Source organism: Erythrolamprus reginae, chromosome 2 (assembly GCF_031021105.1).
Source record: "Erythrolamprus reginae isolate rEryReg1 chromosome 2, rEryReg1.hap1, whole genome shotgun sequence".
Taxonomy (NCBI): domain Eukaryota; kingdom Metazoa; phylum Chordata; class Lepidosauria; order Squamata; family Dipsadidae; genus Erythrolamprus; species Erythrolamprus reginae.
The window spans coordinates 177,411,591-177,435,247 of record NC_091951.1 but is presented as its reverse complement, the minus strand read 5'-3'; the positions used below and the strand labels follow the sequence as shown (position 1 = coordinate 177,435,247).

The window sequence follows — 23,657 nt, the reverse complement described above, 5'->3', positions numbered from 1 at the left end:
GCCCATCTTCTGACGGACTCGGGATGGTGTACAACAATAAAACAACATACACAATTTAAAACCCGAATATTAAAAACGCCTTAAAAAGACTTGGTACTACTTCGCTCGCTGTGGTATGAAACCAGACTTCAAAGGCCTCAGAAATACACATTGCTTTGCCACTCTAGCCATCCTCGGGATTGCAACTCTCTGATTCCCGGCTGTGGTTTAGTCTACTCTAGACCAAGGAAAAAAGAGAAACTCTATTGTTATCAGACGGTAGCCAACTCTAGCGCTGGCCTCCGGCGGCACTCTATAGTCACAACCCGCCCACCAAAGAGCAACCGCAGGGTACCGTCCCCCTGGCGGGGATTAGTTTGGTAATGCTGACAAGTACCGGTGGGTTCGGTTCCTTGAGGCGTTAGGGCGATTTCCTCCCTGGGCAACTCCGAAGAGTCCGAGGCGAAGCCCGGAAAGCCTCTGAGGTAAAAGCGGGCGCGACGGCCGAGAAGAGTCAATTTTAGAGCGCGAAGCGGATCGGACGCGACTGAGAGAAACCAACGAGCGGAAAGAGGAAGGAAGGGAGAGCGGGGGGGGGGGGGGCAGGGAGGCGTTGGGCGACCCCCTTCCAAAGCACGCGCGCATTAAGCCGCTAGACGCTGAGCGGGGGGAGGAGAAGGAGAGAGGGGGCGCGCTTCTGAGGCGTTTGGAATTTGGCCTGAGGGTGTGATGCGCCGCGTCGTTGCCCGACGAACGCTCAGCCCTGAGTTCCCAGCTGTTGCACAAGCATCGCTAACAGCCATACCTTCTCGCCGCGGCTTATCGGTCCCAAAAGATCAGGGTCTCCACAAAATAAATAAATAAATAAACCCAAGCCATGAGCTCTCGCTGCTCGCTGGCTTGCATCTGCCCAGTCAGTTTACACCCGCTTAGCCGCCGCCTCAGCCTCTGTTGGCTTCCTTCTAGCAGAGCCGATTTTTTAAAACATGTGCCGACCCAGGGGATGGGAGGACTTTTTTAGGACCAGCGAATGTGACCGAAGTCGTCAGCGGGCTCCCTCGATGCTCCGCGAGGGTGGTTGGTGCCAGTGCAAATAACTGGTGAGATAGAAGTTCATGCCTCACTTTCAGCAGACTGTCAAGTGCCCGAATCAATGATGATTTTATAGCTTAGAATCCTCTAGGAAGAATTAAGTTCTGTGGTAGCCCTAGAACCAGGAATCTTTTGGGGCCTTTTCTATTAAAAAGGCACTTGTTTTTGTGAATCGTTGGATGCATAGACTAGTCCAGGGATCTCCAACCTTGGCAACTTGAAGACTTGTGGACTTCAACTCCCAGAATTCCCCAGCAAAGCAAAGCTGGCTGAGGAATTCTGGGTGTTGAAGTCCACAAGTCTTCAAGTTGCCACGGTTGGAGAGCCCTAGACTAGTGTATGCATCCAACGATTCACAAAAACAAGTGCCTTGCTTTGCTGGGGAATTCTGGGAGTTGAAGTCCACAAGTCTTCAAGTTGCCAAGGTTGGAGACCCCTGGACTAGTATAGGATTTAAGTTAGATTTGGGAGGGAAGAGGGGTGACATATAGGTCACATTACACATGCTCTATCAATAATTATAGTGAGTTATATTGGGACCTTTGAGATAGCCTGAAACCTTTTAAATGTAGGTGAGCTCAGCAGTCTCATTCAAGTTGTACTGTGGATTTTCATTGGTTTCAGAGAGTTACTGCAAAAGCTGTCCGGGAGATTAAAATCACAGGTTGAAATGCTGATATTACTTTTCTTTTGAGCCTGATGTGAGATCAATGACTTATTATATTGTACAGATTGTCTTATGTAGCATTCAGAAGGGCATTTTTGGGCAGGTAGAGGAAGAGTGAAGGTGTGAAGTCACTGAGACTTGTGATGATGCTGTTACTATAAATGAGGGGGGCAAGTAAGGCGTTTGCAGAGCATGCAAGGTCTGGTTACCTCCTCACTATTATTTCTCTGTTTCTGATTACTTGTGAAAATCAGCTTCGGGACGGATGGTTGTCTGCATGCAAGTACAGTTCTGCCACCCAGTGCCTGAGAAAGTGCAATGTCATTGTCCAGTATGGATTGTATTTTATTAAGAATACGTTTGAATGAATGGAGGTATAGGTTGAACAACCAGTGATGTCCTGTACAGCAATCTACCTACTGGTCTTCCCTGGAATTGAGTTGGCTCTGTTAATTTGTTTAACTTTTCTTGGTGTTTTTTTTTTTAAAGTTTGCAACACATTTCATGGGGAGGAGAGAAAGCTTGCACAATCATTTCCCCCAGAAGTTCTTACCAAGGAGATTTGCCTCATACAAACTGATATTATTTTGATGCCAGGTGGAGACTGGTTTTTTTAGATTTTTATTTAATGTTTAAATAAATCATTGCAAATTGTTTGTTTAAAATCTTTTTATAATCACCATCTAATAAATTCTTCAGTGTGGCCCTCATGGCCTGTTAAAAATCCAATCACTGTTTTCACTGTGTCGGTTTTATTTAACTTCATGTGCGCCGTTAAATGTAGCTTTATGTAAATGTAGCCGTTGTGGGTTTTTTATATTGAAAATAGGGATCCAAACTCATATAATAAATGAAATATATGTGTGTGTCTAAAAGGTGAATAAAATTGTGTTTTTTGATATATGGAAACAGTTAAAATTAGAATACTTAAGTAAAAATGGTATATTTCTCTACTAGTTTTTCTTTTCCATTTTGAACATAAATGCCTGAACATAAATGCCTTCTGCAATTCTATCTTTGTTGGGTTGCTTTTTTTTTTCACCTATGGTAGTTCCTATTGATGGCATCTTGAATTCTTATGCAAAATATTTATATCAGTTTTAGAGGAAAGTTCTTATATTATTTCTGTTAAATGTATGCTAGGATATTGGCTTAATGATTTAAAGGGGCATGTCAAACAATTCTAAAATAAAAGGAATGTTTTTTCCAACAGTCTCCATTACATCTTTTGGAAAATTAAATAGCCCCTGTTTAAAACTAATTGTATAAGGATACAAGCAACAAAGTTACAGTCATGATGTCATTAGTGGAAGGAGATGAGTAATGGGAACAATGAGAAGATTAACAGTAATGCAGACTTAGTAAATAGTTTGACAGTGTTGAGGAAATTATTTGTTTAGCAGAGTGATGGTGTTCGGGGAAAACTGTTCTTGTGTCTAGTTGTTTTGGTGTGCAGTGCTCTGTAGCGTCATTTTGAGGGTAGGAGTTCAAACAGTTTATTTCCAGGATGTGAGGGGGTCTGTAAATATTTTCCCCGCCCTCTTTTTGACTCGTGCAGTATACAGGTCCTCAATGGAAGGCAGGTTGGCAGCAATTGTTTTTTCTGCAGTTCTAATTAAACTCAGAAGCCTTTATCTGGTTGGGTTGCAGAACCAAATGAGTCCGTTATAGAGGTGCAGATGACAGACTCAATAATTCCTCTGTAGAACTGTATCAGCATCTTCTTGGGCAGTTTGAGCTTTCTAAATTGGCACAGAATGAGCATTCTTCGTTGTACTTTTTTGATGACATTTTTTATATTAGGTGTCCATTTTAGATCTTGTGATATGATAGAACCTAGAAATTTGAAGGTCTCTATTGTTGATACTGTGTTGTGTAGTATTGTAAGAGATTAAATTTTGGGTGGGTTTCTACTAAAGTCTACCACCATTTCTACGGTTTTGAATGTGTTCAGTTCCAGATTGTTCCGGTCGCACAACAAAGTTAGTTGTTCAACCTCCCATTTATATGCAGATTCATTATTATCTTAAATGAGGTCGATCACGCATGTCATCTGCGAACTTCAGTAGCTTAACAGATGCATCGTTAGAGATGCAGTACAGTATATAGAGAAAGGAGAAGTGGAGAGAGTACACAGCCTTAACCCCTGTACTAATTGTACAGGTATCTGATGTGATTCTGCTTAGCTTCACCTGCTGCTTCCTATTTGTTAGGAAGCTAATGATCCACTTACAAGTGTGTTCAGGTACCACTAGTTGGTTTAGCTTAGTTAGAAGAGCATCTGGAACAGGGGTCATCAGCCTGTGGCTCTAGAGCTGCATGTGGCTCTTTGGGCTCCATCACTGGCTGGCCTATCCCTCCCCTCCCTCATCTGGCCTGAGAAGGTAAGGGCGAGGGTGGGAATGGTGAAGTAGCCGGTGTTGATTTTCCAACATTGGTTTATTTATTTATTTATTTATTGGATTTGTATGCCGCCCCTCTCCGTAGACTCGGGGCGGCTAACAACAAAGATAAAAACAGCATGTAACAATCCAATCCAATACTAAAATAACTAAAAAAAACCTTATTATAAAAACCAAACATACATACAGACATACCATGCGTAAATTGTAAAGGCCTAGGGGGAAAGAATATCTCAGTTCCCCCATGCCTGACGGCAGAGGTGGGTTTTAAGAAATTTACAAAAGGCGAGGAGGGTGGGGGCAATTCTAATCTCTGCGGGGAGTTGGTTCCAAAGGGCCGGGGCCGCCACAGAGAAGACTCTTCCCCTGGGTCCCGCCAAACGACATTGTTTAGTTGATGGGACCTGGAGAAGGCCCACTCTGTGGGACCTAACTGGTCGCTGGGATTCGTGCAGCAGAAGGCGGTCCCTGAGATAATCTGGTCCAGTGCCATGAAGGGCTTTATAGGTCATAACCAACACTTTGAATTGTGACCGGAAACTGATCGGCAACCAATGCAGACTGCGGAGTGTTGGTGTAACATGGGCATATTTGGTTGAGAAACATAGTCATCCCTGGCGGAGGCTTCATTTCAGGTGACCCTCCTCCCCCTCTCACAACTCTCTGGCTGGCTGTGGCAGGGCTAGGAGGGTGTGCATGTGCGGGGAGACCTTCAAACAAGCGTCAAGGCGAAGCAAAGGCACAAGCGGAGGGCAGCTACTTGCTTAAGGGAAGTCTTTGAATGTGGCTTCTCTCCTGCCCTAAGGATCTGGCCATTGCCTTGACGTGTCTCCCCATTCCCCTTCGCAGCCCTTTAGCTCCAGCCCGAAGCGGCAGGAAGCAAAGGCTGCCTTTGCTCCAGCAACCCTCCTCCCCTCCTTCTCCTCCCATGCAGGATGGGGGGTGGGCACGGCAAGGCAATGGCCGGATCCTTAGGACAGGAGAGAAGCGTCCCTGTAGCTGCCGTCACGGCACATATGCACATAAAGCAGGTTTCCCTTCCTGCCACTTTGGGCTAGGGCTCACACTCTCCCCATGTGGGCAAAGAGCTTTCTGTGATCATTAGGGGTTGTGAACCCAGTGCTATGAGGTCAGTTTTAAGAAGCTTGGCTGTTGGTGTGTCTGAGGTGGTGGTTGTGGAGATAGGTGGCTATGGTTTCCTTTCAAATCTGCAGTAAAATACATTCATGTCATCTGCCAGTTGTTAATTTCCGTCAGTTTGGGAAGGAGGTTTGCCAGTGATATTTTTAAGAGTTTTCCACATGTTTGCTGGTTCATTTGTTAAGAACTGATTCCTTAGTTTTTCAGAGTGCCTTCTTTTTGCTGCTCTGATCTCCCTTGTTAATACATTTCTGGCCTGATTGTACAGCATTTTATCATCTTTTCTGTAGGCTTTCTCTTTGGAATGATGTAAATGATTAAGTTTAACTGTGAACCAAGGTTTGTTGTTACTGTAAGTTACTGGTCAGTGCACATAGGTCTTTCCAAAAGTTGACATATGATGTTATAGTATCTGTGAGTTCATCCAGGTCTGCAGGGGTATCTTCAAAAATATTCCAATCAGTGGTCAAAACAAGCCTGTACCTTTAACTTCGCCTCTACAGTCCAAGTCTTCACTGCTTTAATTGTTGGTTTTGTGGTTTTAAGTCTTTGCCTTTAAGCAGGTACAGGGTGAATCATGCAATGATTGGAGTGTTCCACAGCTGCTCATGGTAAAGACTGATAAGCATATTTTAGTGTTGGTCTAAAGCAGTGATAGCAATCCTTTTTCTGGTTGCCTGCCCAAAGTGTGTGTGTGCACCAGTGATAATGCACACATGTGCATATGACTTCCCCCTGCACATGTGCGTCTGACTCCCCCGTGAATGTGCACTTTCCCACACATCTGCCAACTGCACATGCCCCCCCCCATTTCTACCGCAGCTGCCAGGGAAACAGCAGTATGAAAACTGCCACTGCCAGGCATGAAGGAGTGAGGTTGGCAGGAACAGCAGGCTGGGATTTCCCTCTGCCCTGTCAGATGCTTTTTTCCTTTCCAGACCAGCTCCAAGCAAGCTGGGCACAAACTTCAGCAGTTTTTGCACCACCGCCTGCACCGCTTGCTTGGAGCTTGTCTGGAAAGGAAAACGCCGCAGCCAAATTAGGCAGGACTTGTCCCACCCATTTTCCTCTAAACGGGTCTCCTTGCTTAGCCCCTCCACTGAACTTCCCCATGTTTGCCCATCTGAAAAGGAGACTATCTCCCGATCTCTTCTGAGCACCCAGCTCTTTACCCCCCTCTGCATCCAGGTAGCGGCCAGCAGCCCCGAAGAGCAGCGTCTTGTTGGTCGAGGGGGGATGTGCAGAGCAGGTAACACCATGCAAATAGAGAGGAAGTGCTTTTCGTGCTCACAGCTCATTCATAGTGAGACCCCTTTGGAGGGACTTGGGTGGGAAGAGTCCTGCCTAATTCGGCTGTGATTTTTCCTTTCCAGACCAGCTCCCACCAAGTGGTACAGGGAGCAGTACAAGAGCTGCTGACGTTTGTGCACAGTTTACACAGCAGAATTAGGCTGGACTCATCCCACACAGGTCCCTATGAAAAGGTCTGAGTTGTGGGCACCTCCCCTCTACTTGCAGTCTGCGGAGAGGGGTGGCATACAAATCTAATTAATAATAATAATAATAATAATAATAATAATAATAATAATAATAATTCCTGGTCAGCAGCAGCTCTCGCCATTCCCTCCCCCCCTCAACAGCCAGAGAAGCTCCAAATGCCCTTTCACATCTGGGATCCTCCCCGCTGGGAACCACCAGTGGTTCCTTACAGGGAGAATCCCAGATATGGAAGGGCATTCAGAGCATTCCTGGTTCGCAGCAGCTTTCTCTGTTTCTCCCACACACCCCTTGGCAGCCAGAGAAGCTCCAAATGCCCTTCCATGTCTGGGCTCCTTCTTGCTGGGAATCATTGCTGGAGGAGCCCAGGGTACAGAGTCGTCTGCACAGTAGCCAACCACCGCCACCCCATCCTCACTGGCTGCTCTTCTGCTGGTGCTCCGGACTGCCTGGGGCCACGCAAGAAGCTGCAGCAGGGAGGGAGGGAGGGAAGCCCTGCTTCCCTTGCTCTGCTCCCTTGGGAAGTGACCACCGGGATCCCCTCTCTGCATCTTTTACCATGCGTGCCCTTTGCTGGTCATCTTACTGGAGCATGCATGAGCAATGGGTGGCTGTTCTTCCGGTTTTTGGCACAGTTGTGCACATGAAAACCATCTGGCCGACACAACAGAATCCAAAAGAACAAGGGGCAATGGCTCTACATGCCTGGAGAAATGGCTCTCCGTGCCACTTCCTGCATGCGTGCCATAGGCTTGCCATCACGGTCTACTAAAGTATTCTTTCCTCTAGTACAATGTTTCTCAAATGGTGGGACGGGCCACCCTGGGGAGGGCACGGAGCGATGTCAGGGGGGTGCGTGATCTTGGGGAATGTGCTTTTTTTGCTGCAGGAGTAGGGTTTTTTTGCAGCGAACAATAGCACACAGCACAGAGTAGGAGATACGAAATGCATATAACAAACCCTTAAGAGACACCATGGAGAAATATTTAACAGGGATGAAAAGAAAGGAGGAGAGAGACGGAGATAGTGAGACAAATGTAAGTCTCCAAAAAGCTAAGATGAGGAAATATGACAAAGCGTATGTAGCACTTGGCTTCACAGTGACTACGGTGGGAGATGAGAAAAGACCGATATGTTTACTGTGTCTAAAAATGTTGGCAGCAGGCAGCATGAAACCAAATAAATTAAGGCATCACTTAAATACATTATACCCCAATGACGCTGATAAGCCACTTGAGTTTTTTCAGCAAAAAGGTGCTGAATATTGCAAACAATCATCCCAGTTGAAAGTTGGGGGTGGGGATGCAAAATGTTTACTTATTTGGGAGGGGAGGGTAACAGAAAACAATTGAAAAACACTTCCCTAGTGAGACAATTGACATGCTGAAAGTATTTTGGTAGCTCTTTCCTTAAGTTTTCCTTGTTTAAATCTCCCCAAATAATGGTCAGTGAATACAAGTATTTGGCTTCAGCCTCCTTAATTTGGTCAACTAGAGTTGGAAAGTAAAATAGTTTACAGTTGATAAGTAAAGACTCTTAAGTTTTCATCACAGAATTTATATATTATAGTTATATGCTATGACTAGCTGTTGTTGCTAATAAGCCTCCTCCCTTCTTTTTAACCACATGTTCCTGCAATTCTGTCTGATAGTTGAATCTGAAACCCTTGGATATGCAGGCTGCTATCATAAATTGATTCATTTAATCTGGTTTCAGGGAAGCATAAAGCTGCTGAGTTGTAAAAATCAGAAATATCTGTTTAAAAGGGGTATTTCATTCCTCTTATTAGCATAGCATTAGGAAAATTGAAGATTTTGGGGTTTTGTTTCTCCTATTCCTTAGCCTGTTTAAAATTCCCACCCTTTTATCTTTCAGTCTTGGTTTCCTCCCTTTGGTTTTTTTGGTAATCCATAGCTTGGGGAAATTGCTTTTTCCTGTGTTAGAATCTCCTCTGCCTTTGTAAAGACAGGGGGGTGGGGGTGAGATCACAGAAAGTTGCTCCTTAAAGAAACAGTCTTTCGTTCTTAGCAGATGGTCTCATGAGTGTGAAATCCATAGTAAATTGCAGAGAATAATAAAAAAATAAATAAACCATTAGAGAGCATTTCACCAAGGCAGCCTCTGGCTGTGCCATCTTGGATCCAATTATAACTGATACTTAATGAGATTTTAGTTTACCAAGCAAGGTAAATCTAATATGAAGTTGACTCACAGTACTGCTGATGGTTCAAATATAGTGAATTTAAAATTGAATGTGTATATGACTCAGCCTCTCTAGAGGGAAAGAACAAGATGTACTGGACGGGTAAAATCACGTGGATAAGTTCCAAATGCAATTGTTATTCATTGTTGCTTGAAGATGGTAAAAAGAAATGCTAAAAAGCAAATTGATATTTATTAATTGTCAGTATGCTTTTTATTGTTTAATTTTTAGTTGATTAATAAATAACAGTAATCAAGAACAGGTGGTAAGGAGTGCTTTTTCATAACTCCATCTTCGGTCTCCATTGTGACCTTTTATAGATGGGATGGGATGTTCTGCTCAGTATCATTTAAATCTTAGTCTCATTTACACTATTGGAGTGTATTTTATACCCCTGGGAGCTGTAATTGGTCCAAAATGCAGTGATTCCAGGAGTTATGGGTGCTACTGAAAATAGTAATAGTATTAGGTGTTTGTTTCTGAGTGCAATTGAAGAATCTCTTTGTCACCTTTAAAGGCCTACATAGCTTAGAACCCGGATATCTTCTGGACTACTTACTCTCAGTAGTTTTTACTTGTTTGTTAGAACCTAGAAAGTTAGAGTTTATTTGGATCTCTATCCCTAGACAAGAATATCACCTGTGATATCAGCAGCATAGGCCCTTTTTAGTACCTGCTTCTCTTCACTGGAAAAGTATTCTCCTAAAGCAGGGGTCTGCAAACTTAAACACTCAAAGAGCCATTTGGACCAGTTTCCCACAGAAAAGAAAACACTGGGAGCCACAAAACTTGGGTGGGCATGGCCAACTCAACATCACTCTCTCCCACCCAGTCTCACATGACCCCCCCACCCCAGCCATGCCTACCCAGGTTTTGTGGCTTCAGATATTTTCATTTAAACAGGTCCCTCTCTCTCCCTCTCCCTCTCTCTCTCCTTCTTCCTCTCTCTCTCTCTCTCCCCCTCTCCCTCTCCTTCTCTCTCTCTCTCTCTTTCCTCCCCCTTACTCCTCACCTGCCCTGAGAAGAGAAGGGAGATGGTGGTGGATGGAGACCCACTCCATATTCTAGAGCAGAAGTGAAGGGCCCCTCTACTTGCCTCTTTTCCAGCCCTTGTTGGGAGATGCATGACTTTTCTCCATGCTGAAACACTGGCTGGGCTGTCTGACTGCAGCCAATGCTCTCTGTCATAATGAGCTCCAGGAGGAGGAGGAGGAGGAGGGAACACTGTCTTCCCCATTGTGCAGTGCACTAAGTTTAATTGCAAGAGCAGCAAGCAGCCCAGGGGCAACGAGAGGAATATGGAGAGACATGCCCCAACTGGTGTCTCAGAGCAGAGGAAGTCATGTGAGGTGTGCACAGCACCAACAAGCACTGGAAGAGGAGGGAGGGCAAAAAATAGGTTGAAAACAGGTTGTTTTCTGACTCCAGAAGGCCCAAAAATCACCTGGCCGGTACTCCGCCATACCTGAGCTTGGGTGCCCACTAATATGGCTCTGCATGCCACTTGTGACACATGTGCCATAGGTTCACCATCATGACAATTCTAAATAAGTGTAATAGAGATGCCCCAACATACAAAATAATTATAAAATTAGATCTTTGATAATACATGGTACAAAGCAGAAACTGTAATCTTCAAATTCTCATCTTTGTATAAATTCACTGCATCAAGCCATGCTATATCTATCTTATTCTTGCCTATCATCTATAAGTGGGAATGAAAATCATTTTGCACTTAATAATAGGTATTTTTAATGGAAGGTTTTTATAAAAAAGAATAACCGAATTCTAACTAATATAAGAAAAAGGAGAAAGCTAAGTGTAAGAAAGAAAATAGAAAAATGGAAAAGAAAGAAAGATACAAAAAAGTAGCTTCTGATCTTTATAGCAATTATAAATTTACCTTTTATTCTATGGTTACAACATAACTTTATTCTATAATTTATTTTGTCTAATCAAAACCATAAATCATGTTCATTTTTTTTCTGTTTCATGCAAAAAAGGCTAAAAGAGTTTTCCAGTGAGTAATAAACGTATCTCTTATCTTTTCTCTGATCAAATACAGTATGTCATTTTATCAGCTCAGCAAGTTCCATCATCTTCACCAACTAATCCTCCATTGTGGGAAATGCCGAATCTTTCCATCTTTATGCATACAATAATCACACTACTGTTATGTAAAAAGCAAAATTCCATGACTTCATAATATTAATAATCAATTTAAAACAAATTAAATTATTCCTCAGTGTTACTGGAAAGCTAGTGTTTAAATATATATATATATATATATTGCTTTGAATGATTAATATTCAGAAGATCCCTGCTGAACATAGTAGCTGAAATAATAGATATTAAAACAGAGTAACAAACTAGGATTCTATTCTTGCATTATATTTCCATTTAATTATGTAGTGGAGTTAATTATGTCAGTGGGGACATATATTATTGTTTAAATTTTAGCAGACAATAATGAAATATTTAAAGTGCAGGTAATTTAAGCAAACATTCTGTTCTTATTTTTATAGCTTGCAATAAGTATGTTTTAAGGAATACAGGAATATATATAATAAAAGGGGGAAAACATTAGATAAAAATAAGAGCCGCAATAATGTGACTATTTTATTGTTTATTGTTGAAAAATAGTAGCAATTATCAGGAGTTTCTGAAAAATTATCTTACAATTATTATTAAGGAAAGCAATTAGCTGCATATTCTCAATGCACTTAATATACATTTACTCTAAAATAAACCCATTATGCTCACCACTGATTAACCTTTGTGCTTTTAAGATATCACTTATAAAGTTTTTTAAGAACAAACCTCTAGCTTATTCTTCTCTATATGCTGATTCAGGTGCTATAATCATCGCTCCAGATCCTTCTTCATTTATCCCCTCTGAAACTCACCTTAGGCAGTGGTTCTCAGCCTTTCTCATGCTGCAACCCTTTAATACAGTTCCTCATGTTGTGGTGACCCCCAAGCAAAAAATAATAAAATTACTAGGAAACTCAGAGGTGGGTTCTAACTTACTTTGCTGCCGGTTCACTTCCTTCTGCGCTGTATGGACGAGCCTCATGGGCATGTGTGCACTTTGCGTACTCATACATGTGCTGTGTCAAATTAAAAAATATACTTTTTACAAAAATCTGAAAAGGAGATGGCGACACATGCGCAAGTACTTGAAATTTGGCTTCTGCGCATGCTCAAACGTTCCCATGGTAAAGATGTGTGTGTGTGTGTGTGTGTGTGTGTGTGTGTGTACTTCAGTAGTGTATTTGCATGTGGGTGGACCTGCCCTGAGACAGATAGGGGAGCGGTGTCTCAGTTCCTAGGACCATAGGAAATATGTGTTTTCCGATGGTCTTAGGCGACCCCTGTGAAGGAGTCGTTTGACCCTCAAAGGAGTTGCAACCCACAGGTTGGGAACCGCGGCATAACCTTTTGAGCTTGGTGTGTCAAAATTCGCCAAAAAACTGAGCATAACTCGGGTGGTGTGTCACCTTGAGAAAAAAACATAATTTTGTGATATTTATAGTTTAAATAACAAATATGCATAATTATCTTTCTCTCTCTTTCCTGTCATTCTCTGCCTCAATCATTTTCTCATTTCTCTTTTTTTCCTCCCCTTTATTCTATCATTTCTCTCCCTCTCTCTTCCTATCTTCTCTCTCACACTCTTTCTCTCTCTCTCCCTTCCTTTCTTTCCTTCTCTCTTCCTTCCACTTTTTTCTCTTTCTCTCTCTCTCTCCCTTCCTTTTTTTCTCTTCCTTCCACTTTTTTCTCTTTCTCTCTCTCTTTTCCTTCCTTCCCCTCTTCCCCTCCCTCTCTTTCTCCCTCTCTCCCTTTATATTTATCTCTTCCTTCCTTCCTCTCTTCCTCCCTTTCTCTCTCCCTCTCGTTCACTTTTCTCTCTTCCTCCCTTTCTCTCTCCCTCTCGTTCACTTTTCTCTCTTTGGCGAACCCCCAAACTGTTCAGATTCAAGAAAAAGCTTATCAAGGGGGGTGGGGGGTTGTAAAAATCTAGTTATGAGCCGCCAAAGGAGGAAGCAAATGGTGCGATGTCCACGCAGGGTTTTTTTTCAGACTCTCTTTTTTGCGAGCCCGGCATGATTTTTTAAAATTACAAATTAATAACCCGGAAAGGGTTTACCTTAGCACCGTCTCCTGTAACACCGTTCTGGAAGGCGAGCAGGGAGCAGAGGGGCGAGGGCAGTGTTCCCTCTAATTTTTTTTCGGGGTGGGCGGAAAAGTACAGTGTCTGAGTGACAGTCCCTTTGGGACTGGGCGGCATATAAGTATAAAGAAAGAAAGAAAGAAAGAAAGAAAGAAAGAAAGTGTGGGCGTGCGCTATCACACATGAGCGAGTTCTTGCATCTATAATTCTATCCTTTCTATGTCTCCCTCCCTCTTTCCTCTCTCCCTCTTTCCTTTCTATCTTTCTCTCACCCTGCCTTTCTCCAAGCCCTTCCTTTTCCCTCTCCCTATCCTACTACCCCTCACCCTCCTTCTTTCCTCCCTCCCTCCTTTTTTCTATCTCTCCCTCCCTTTCCTCCTTCCCTCTTTCCTTTCTATCTCTCCCTCCCTCTTTCCTTTCTATCTCTCCCTCCCTCTTTTTTTCTATCTTTCTCTCCCCCTGCCTTTCTCCAAGCCCTTCCTTTTCCCTCTCCCTATCCTACTACCCCTCACCCTCCTTTCTATCTCTCCCTCCCTCCCTCTTTTTTTCTATCTCTCCCTCCCTTTCCTCCCTCCCTCTTTCCTTTCTATCTCTCCCTCCCTCTTTCCTTTCTATCTTTCTCTCCCCCTGCCTTTCTCCAAGCCCTTCCTTTTCCCTCTCTCTATCCTACTTCCCCCTCTCCCTCCTGTCTATCTCATCCTCCCTCTTCCCTTTCTCCCATTCTCTCCCTCTTCCTTTCTATCTTTCCCTCCCTGCCTTTCTCCCTCTTTCCCTTCATCTCTCCCTCTCTCTTTATCTCAATTCCCTCTTTCTCCCTGGGCTGCTGTGCCTGCCCTGCAGCCCCACCACGGACGGACTGCCTTAGCATCGGCGCCCCCCCCCACACGCTGCAGCTGCCGGACCATCAGCGGCACACACACACACACACTGCGTTTCTCCCTCTTTTCCTTCATCTCTCCACGCACACGCTGGCAGCACACACACGCGCGCGCACACACCCCACACACGCTGCGTTTCTCCCTCTTTCTCTTCATCTCTCCACGCACACGCTAAGCTCCCGGACCATCAGCGGCACGCACACATGCGCACACACACACACGCTGCCTTTCTCAATCTTTTCCTCTTTCTTTCTTGCTCTCTCTCACTCTCTCTTCCTTTCTATCTTTTCTCTCTCTTTCTCTCTCTCTCTCCCTTCCTTTCTTCTCTCTTCCTTCCACTTTTTTCTCTTTTCCTTCCTTCCCCTATTCCCCTCTCTCTCCCTCTTCATATTTATGTCTCCCTTCCTTCCTCTCTTCCTCCCTTTCTCTCTCCCTCTCATTCACTTTTCTCTCCCTTCCTTCCCTCCCTCCTTCTGTCCTCTCCTCTTTCCCTCCCTCTCTTTCCCTCCCTCTCTTTCCCTTCTTTCTCTCCACATCTCCGGCGTGCAGCTGGCTTTGCTGACCGGCACAAGTCTCAAGCCAGCTGCCCCGGAAAGCCAGGAAGGTCCTCCTGCCCCCCCCCCGCCGGAAAAAACCCGGAGGTCTACCGCCACCAGCCTGAGCCTCCCGTTGCTCCACTCGGCTTCGCTGTGGACCTCCGTTGTGTTTTCGGAGGGAGGGAGCGGCGGGAAAGCCCTGTGCTGGCCAGGAAAGCTGGCTTTCCGAGAAAGCAGCGCGCTTTTCAAATACAGTACAGTAGTCCCTCACCTATCGCTGGTGTTACGTTCCAGACCTGGCCGCGATAGGTGAAATCCGCGATGGGGAATTTATCGACTGATAGTACTTATTTAAGTATTTATATTGTAATTGTTTGGTAAGTTTTCATTGTTTTAAGTGTTTATAAACCCTTCCCACACAGTATTTATTTTAGATACAGTATTTAAATACAGTATTTACAATTTTAGATATATTTTTTTTTAAAAAAAAACCTGCCGATCCAGTTCAGCGGGCTGTTTAAATCTGCCGATCGACTTCCTCAGAAACCCGCGATGAAGTGAAGCCGCAGTAGGTGAAGCGCGGTATAGCGAGGGACTACTGTACACTGCTTTCTTACAACTCTTTCCTGGGCAGGGGGAAGGGAGGAGGCCTGCAACCCCTCCCCTCGCTCCCAGCGGCCCCTGCGAGCCAACCACCGTTCGTAGTGGGCTCCGATGCTTGGCACCACGCCAATCAGCTGGGAGGCGGTGTTCTCGCCCCTCCCAGCCATCGCAAATATCGCCCGGCCTCTTAATTAAGGGGAGAGGAAAAATAATAATAATTGCGGTTGCAATTGCACTCCCTAAAGCTCCCTGTTTCTCCGGCGGCCGTGTGTCACCGAAAATGGCTAGGCGTGTCAGTGGTGACACGCGTGTCATAGGTTCGCCATCACTGCCTTAGGCAGTGGTTCTCAGCCTTTCTCATGCTGCAACCCTTTAATACAGTTCCTCATGTTATGGTGACCCCCAAGCAAAAAATAATAAAATTACTAGGAAACTCAGAGGTGGGTTCTAACTTACTTTGCTGCCGGTTCACTTCCTTCTGCGCTGTATGGACGAGCCTCATGGGCATGTGTGCACTTTGCGTACTCATACATGTGCTGTGTCAAATTAAAAAATATACTTTTTACAAAAATCTGAAAAGGAGATGGCGACACATGCGCAAGTACTTGAAATTTGGCTTCTGCGCATGCTCAAACGTTCCCATGGTAAAGATGTGTGTGTGTGTGTGTGTGTGTGTGTACTTCAGTAGTGTATTTGCATGTGGGTGGACCTGCCCTGAGACAGATAGGGGAGCGGTGTCTCAGTTCCTAGGACCATAGGAAATATGTGTTTTCCGATGGTCTTAGGCGACCCCTGTGAAGGAGTCGTTTGACCCTCAAAGGAGTTGCAACCCACAGGTTGGGAACCGCGGCATATGACCTTTTGTCATGGTTCCTTTAGTACAGAATTATTCTCTCAGAAAAAAATTAAAGTTGCATAGGGCAAAAATTGATTGTTGAATGTTGCATTAAGCCCTTTTACAGTTAATATGACATTAACAATAAAGAAGTAATCAGTGCTTGATAAATGCAAATACAGTACTGTTAATTATTAATTATAATTATTTTAAGAAATTGATAATACCAAATATGCATTTGTATCAAAAGAAACATGGAAATATATTGTATTAATCAGAGAAAATAAGGGGAAATGTTTGTTAATTCCTAGACTCGGATTCAATTACATATGAAATAACAAAAAATAATTTAGAATAAACTTTGGTTCTTCTCAAATTATTTACAAGGAAGGGCCTATATGAATATAAATAAAAATCATAATACATTTTTATAACTACCATTTTATTTGGTTTAAATGGCTAAATCCAAAGGTGAATCCTAATAAAAATATTGTGACACTTTTTTCCTTATTCTTTTTTCTTGGCTCCTCCAATATGTCTTTCCTTGAATGAAAATATTTATTGAAAAGACAGAATTAAGAAATAACAGGTGAATTACATTACTGATCATAGAACGTAATATATTGGCTGGAGTCTGTTCTGATCTAATCTATGGCTCATCCTTTTATTTATAGTAATGTGACGCAGGAATTAACAATGTGATCATAGAGTTGTCACAGTTTAACCTTCTAAAATACAAATTCAGCAATCTTTGTAATATTCTATAATGATTCTAGTTTTAATATCATTCAAACTATATATCTTATTGTGTAGAAGACTTTGAGATGGGTGATATCATTTCAAACTCTATAACAAACTATACTAGAGTTTCAAAACCTTGTTTTACAAATATTGGGGGTAGCAATAATTTAAATTTTGAATTTGCTCTTTCCACCAAAGGCACATTGTTTTCAAATTGCTTTGGACAGCCATCACATGTTTTTCCTGTGAAGGTTATCTATCTCCTTTCATTAAAATTCCATTGCATTAATGTATACTCTGGAATAAATTCATTACAAGTTCTTATTGAGTACAGGCCAGGCATGTTGTATCTCATTGTTGGATAGAGAATGGACTCTATAATATCATCAGGATTCTTTAGCTGCTGCACAGTGAAATTGGAAATGATGGTTCAGCTAATTTTCAGGAAAGCAAGTCTACCTTGACTGAACCTCTTGTTTAGGATCACCAGACTGGAAAACCAGAGAATTAGAAAAGTACAAGTGGTGCTGGCCGCAAAATATTGTAATACTAGGTGATCCTGCTTAGTGTACCTGTTGTACCTTCTTTCAAAATACTCCAGTCCACTCCCTGAAATTATCCTCCTTTGGCACAGCCTTCTAACTTCCACATGGAATATAAGAGCCAAACCTCGAAGTTACTGTGGAGTCGCCCAGCCTAAACTGGAGGAAAAATCAACAAGTAATGTTGCAAAGTTTTTACTTTTGACTTCTTTCATTGAAAGTTCACGTTCATAAATCATTGATTATAGCAATTACTGAAAGGACATCTTATGAGAGTGTGATGGTACATTAAGAAGACAAGGAAATCAGCTTTTGATGGTCTGTTTCAATCACACGTCTTGCATGGGTGTACTGCAGGCCACTGAAGCTGACTGTAGATCTGAAGGTCAGCGGTTCAAATCTCATCACCGGCTCAAGGTTGACTCAGCCTTCCATCCTTCCGAGGTGGGTAAAATGAGGACCCAGATTGTGGGGGCAATAGCCTAGCTCTGTTAAAAAGTACTATTGCTAACATGTTGTAAGCCGCCCTGAGTCTAAGGAGAAGGGCGGCATAAAAATTGAATAAATAAATAAATATACCGCGCTTCACCTACTGCGGCTTCACTTCATCGCGGGTTTCTGAGGAAGTCGATCGGCAGATTTAAACAGCCCGCCGAACTCGATCAGCAGGTTTTTCAAAAAAAAAAAATCTAAAATTGTAAATACAGTGATCCCCCGATTATCGCGAGGGTTCCGTTCCAAGACCCCTCGCAATAATCGATATTTCGGGATGTAGCGGCGCGGAAGTAAAAACACCATCTGCGCATGCGCGCCCCTTTTTCCATGGCCGCACATGCGCAGATGGTGGAGTTTGCGTGTGGGCGGCGGGGAAGACCCCTTTGGCCGCCCAACAGCTGATCTGCTCCGCAGCACGGCAGCAGCGAGGAGCCGAAGATGGGATTTCCCCATTGCCCGGGCAACGGGGAAACCCCATCTTCGTCTCCTCGCTGCTGCCGCGCTGCGGAGCAGATCAGTTGTTGGGCGCCGCCCAGGCAAAGGGGAAGCTCCAAGATCGCTTGCCGCTTGCCCGTTCGCCCGCCCGCCCGGCTGCTTGCTTGCCGCTCGCTTGCAGCGCGGCAGCAGCGAGGAGCCGAAGATGGGGTTTCCCCGCCGCCCAGGCAAAGGGGAAACCCCAAGATCGCTTGCCGCTTGCCCGTTCACCCGCCCGCCCGGCTGCTCACTTGCCGCTCGCTTGCAGCGCGGCAGCAGCGAGGAGCCGAACATGGGGTTTCCCCGTTGCCCAGGCAAAGGGGAAACCCCAAGATCGCTTGCCCGTTCGCCCGCCCGCCCGGCTGCTCGCTTGCCACTCGCTTGCTGCTCGCTTGCAGCGCGGCAGCAGCGAGGAGCCGAAGATGGGGTTTCCCCGTTGCCCAGGCAACGGGGAAACCCCATCTTCGGCTCCTCGCTGCTGCCGCGCTGCCGAGCAGATCAGCTGGTGGGCGGCCGAAGGAACCTTCCCTGGGTGCCGCCCGCCGCTCGAGAGCAAGAGGGGGAGAGATAGAGAAAGAGAGAGAAGGAAAGAAAGAGATGAGAGAGGGAGGAAGAGAGTGTGAGAGAGGAAGAAGCAAGATAGAGAAAGAGAGAGAAAGAAAGATGAGAAAGGAAGGGAGTGACGTCATCGGGTGGAAAAATCGCGATATAGCGATTCACAATGATCGGGATCGCGAAACTCGGGGGATCACTGTATTGTATTTAAATACTGTATCTAAAATAAATACTGTGTGGGAAGGGTTTATAAACACTTAAAACACTGAAAACTTACCAAACAATTACAATATAAATACTTAAATAAGTACTATCAGTCGATAAATTCCCCATCGCGGATTTCACCTATCGCGGCCAGGCCTGGAACGTAACACCAGCGATAGGTGAGGGACTACTGTAATGATGCTGAATCATGAGAGAGCTGAGAGTGGCATTTTTTACATACAAGCTTATAACTGATAGGCAAACTATTAGTCTCTTAAAATTTGTTCCATATTAAAGAAGATTGAAAACAGACTGGGAACTAGTTATTTTTTACATATAAACTCACAGGAATTGTGTTACTATTTCAAATTATTCCAGCTCATCAATCTGTTAGAAGATTCCACCTAATCCTACTATCTCAGGTTAAAAGACTTTCTTGTTATCATCCCTTATTCTCAAGAAACAATTTTAATTTGTAATTCAGTGCCAACCAGGAAATAATATATTCGGCTGGATCCTTCTTATGTTTATGTATTCTTTTTTCATGCATTGCATTTGTTTCTTCTTTCATCTTACTGGTATTTTTTTCTGCAGATCTATCTTATATTATCACTTATAGGAATATTAGAAACCTTTTTCCTAAGGGTTTTTTGGGGGCCTTGCAAATTTTCAAAGTATAAAATTTGGAAATAATAGCCATGGAATTATTCTATTGTTGGAATAAAAAGTGTTGTTCTGAAAATATGGGAGTGGTATACAGTTAGCCGTCACTATGTCCACTACCTGATATCAATTGAAGAATTTTATAGTGGTGGATGGGAACGGAATCTTCTGAGGGTTGACTTTTATACTCAACATACTTTCAAGACTAAGCTCCTGTGGTTGGATTCAGTAGGGAAAGATCAGTGAGTTAACATTTCCATTGAAAATTGGGTGGTGGGGTTTTTTTCAGTTTCTCATGCAAGTTTTTGCAACTACCGGTACTTCAAATATTTTGTAACATGCTGAGAGCTGGTAAATGAACTTGAATACTTTGGCGTTATTTTTATACTTTGTATATTTAGATTTGTATACTTTGCACAGGTAGCTTAGATGAGTAGGCAATACTACTTAACTGTGCTGCAGATACAACAATATTTTTTAAATTTTATCTATTTATCTATCTATCTATCTATCTATCTATCTATCTATCTATCTATCTATCTATCTATCTATCTATCTATCATCTATCTATCTATGCCACCCAATTCCCTAGGGACTAAGGCAGTTCATAACAAAAACAAACATGAATCAGTATAAAAACATTTCAATTTTTAAAAAAATCAGCCATCCATACATTCATGGGCCAACCTTACTAGTCATCCCCCCGAGGTCAGTGGCCCCAGGCCTGTCGGAAAAGTCAGGTTTTTCCGCCTTTCCGGAAGGCCAATAAGGTGGGGGTAGTGCAGATCTAAGGAGATAGCTGATTCCAGAGAATCGGGGCAACCACAGAGAAGGCTCTCCCCCCCACGGACCCACCAATCAACACTGTTTACCTGACAGGACCAAAGAAGACGAACCCTGTGGAATCTTACTGGTTGCTGGGAGGTATGTGGTAGAAGGCAGTCTCGAAAATACTCTGGCCCTGAGTCATGTAGAGCTTTAAAGATAATAACCAACACCTTGAATTTGACCGGAGACCGATAGGAAGCACTGCAGCTCGCAAAGAATTAATGTATCTGGGCACAAACACAACAGCTCATGCAGCTGCATTCTGGACCAACTGTAGTCTCTGACCACTCTTCAGGGATAGCACCATGAAGAGCACATTGCAATAATCCAGCTGTGGGGTGATAGGGATATGAATGACCATGAGAAGAGCCTCTTGATCCAAGTAGGGTCGCAATTGGTGCACTAGTCGAACCTGTGTAAAGGTCGCCCTAGCTACAGCTGTCAGATGTTGATCTAATCTTAGCTGTGAGTCTAGGATGATACCCAATTGCAAATCCATTCTGAGGGGTTTAATTTCTCTCCCCCCAGAATCGACATAGTCCTTTTGAGGCAATATCCACAGCCACATGGTTTGTCAGGGTTAAGTCTGAGCTGTTGACTCCCATTCAGACCCTCACCTCATCCAGATACCAACGCATCACATCCACTGCTTCACTGAACTGACATGGGACGGAGATATATAGCTGGATTCTAACCATTAAGCCACTACATGAATTTTCCATCCCAATTTGTCAGTGACTCCTGTAATATCAAGTGATGGGGATACTCAATATATTTTTGTACATACACTTTGATATTTTTTTAAATAGAAATAATTTTTATGCATTCAGTATAAATTTTTAGAGCATATATGACAAGAAGGCAGTCCCGAATATGTAAATAATTAGGAATATATAATTGTAACACACCATAGTACAGAGCTGCTGATCAATTTATAGCAGGGGTCTCAAACTCGTGGCCCACGGGCCCAATATGTCACATGCTGGCCATGCCCCACCCCTAGTTTAGAGAAGGAAAAAGTCACGATATGTCTGAATAACTTATAAAATACTTTAAAAGAAACATTGCAGACTTACTGAAACAAACTTACTGAGTATAGTGGATTTTATTCCCATTTAATTATAAGTTTATAGCTTTAAAGTAGTACTTGCATTTCTATAAGTTCCATTGGCTCAGTATGTGCAGTTTAGCCAGATTCATTTTCCTGAATTATCTATATCAGGGGTGTCAAACTCAAGACCCAGGGGCTAGATCCAGCCCATAGGTTGCTTAGATCTGGCCTGTAGGGCCACACTGTAAACAGTGAAGGACCAACCCACAGTGCTTCTGCCAGCAAAAATGGAGGACAGCGTGCATCCCTCTGAAGCTCTGTTTTTATTGGTAGAGGGTTGCAGGCATAGTTCCCTCTAAGCTGAGCAGTGAGCAATTGCTCACTTAAAAATCATCATCAACTCAGAGTTTTCCAAACCTGCCCAGAAGCCGAGAGGGAAAGAGTGAGAGGGAAGGAGAGAGAGAGGAAGAGAGGAAGAGAGAGAAACAGATAGAAAAAAGAGAGGAAGAAAAAGAAAAAGAATGGGAGTAAGGAAGAGAGAAAGAAAATCAAAATGTAGTTTGAAACTAGCTCAACTATTTAAGTGGCATTTTGATATTGATAGAGTTTCCCTATTATGAGCTCACTGTTATAGACACACAGTACAGTATTTTATTTTGAAATTCTCTGAAGCAAAACAGGGTGGGTTATTTATTTATTTGTTTGTTTGTTTGTTTATTTATTTATTATTTCTGTGCCGCCCAGTCCCGAAGGGACTGCCGCTCAGACACTATACTTTTCCGCCCACCCCCCAAAAAATTAGAGAGAACACTGGTTGCAGGAGGCTGTCACAGGCAAAAACAGAGCTTGTACAGCTCTCCCGAGCTCCATTTTCACTGGCAGAGGATTGCAGGAAGCTCTAACAGCCAAAAATGGAGTGCAGGAGTCCATTTTAGCTGGCAGAGCGCTCGGGCCACCGCAGTCACCCCCGACATGGGTGACATCAAGCTGGCCATGCCCTCCCAGCTCCCCCAAGGTCAAACACAACCCCGATGCGGCCCTCAATGAAATCGAGTTTGACACCCCTGATCTATATTAATATTCTTGACACCATTTCCTATTTCACAGGTAAGCATAGCTGAATATGATAGATATACTTTGAAAAGGTATCAATTTCTTTTAACTAGTTATGCATATTGTGTATCTTTGATGTATTGTAGATTGATTATGGATGAGGTCCCCAAAAGCAGTAATAACAATTCATCAACATCTCCACAAGTAACATCTTTACAAGGTACCGCTCTTCAGGAAGCTCAACTTTCTCATGTTTCTCAACAGGTAAAAATAGTTACCTATGACCAGACCCATGAAGGAGTTTTAAGTAGGCTACTGCAGAGGTTCTGATATTTGCTTTCTAAATAACTTCAATAAGCATGTATATAATCTCAAAGGGTTTTAGGCAGAGATGGGTTCCTCCCAGATCGGACCAATTTGCCTGAACTGGTAGTGATCTGCTAATGATGTCATGATGACATCACGGGAACTGATTCGGTTGGTGCCAGTCTATGGGTGCCACCATCTTTTTTTAAATTTTTTAAATTTATATTTAAATTTCTTCTGAACATGCACAGAAGCCAAGTTTACGGCACCGTGCATGTGGTAGCCATCTTGTTTTTGGATTGGGGGTGATATTTTTGGTGATGTGCATGCCCACACTCATGAAGCATGCATGCACGCCCATGAGGCATACCCATACAGCATGCACACATGGCGCGAGAGGAAGTGAACCGGCAGTGACGTAAATTAGAACCCAACCCTGGATTTAAGTAATCATGTGCTTCCAGAAGAAAGCTTAAAATACAAACTATAATAATCAAGGCAAACTTCAACAATCAAGTAAACAATACTCCAATCTAGAAACTTCCTAAGTGACATCAGTAAATAGCCCCCACCCACACAGAGCGGCAAGTCACCAGAATATAAATTGGTAGCAAACAGCACTCATTATTACAGTAGCACTGATCATGTTACCAAGTTAGGTTAATGAAACATCTGCAAGAAAACAAGCAAGCTCAGAGAGCAGTAAGGACACTCCCTATACTATAATATATTTGCACAC

At 43.4% G+C, this 23,657-nt stretch overlaps 1 protein-coding gene across 4 annotated transcripts in view; it reads left to right on the top strand.

Annotated features, from left to right (window-relative positions):
* The first annotated feature begins 243 nt into the window (after window positions 1-243).
* ATF1 (activating transcription factor 1) overlaps window positions 244-23,657 on the top strand; it is a 40,015-nt gene continuing 16,601 nt past the window's right edge. The window contains exons 1-2 of one of the 4 annotated variants that reach the window (XM_070740504.1): window positions 244-464; window positions 22,759-22,876. In XM_070740504.1, coding sequence (XP_070596605.1) covers window positions 22,766-22,876 — 111 coding nt within the window. In that variant the 5' untranslated portion in view covers window positions 244-464; window positions 22,759-22,765. Of the gene's footprint in view, window positions 465-22,756; window positions 22,877-23,657 lie in introns of those variants that run through there. The other 3 variants (XM_070740506.1, XM_070740507.1, XM_070740505.1) reach the window with 3 other exon arrangements.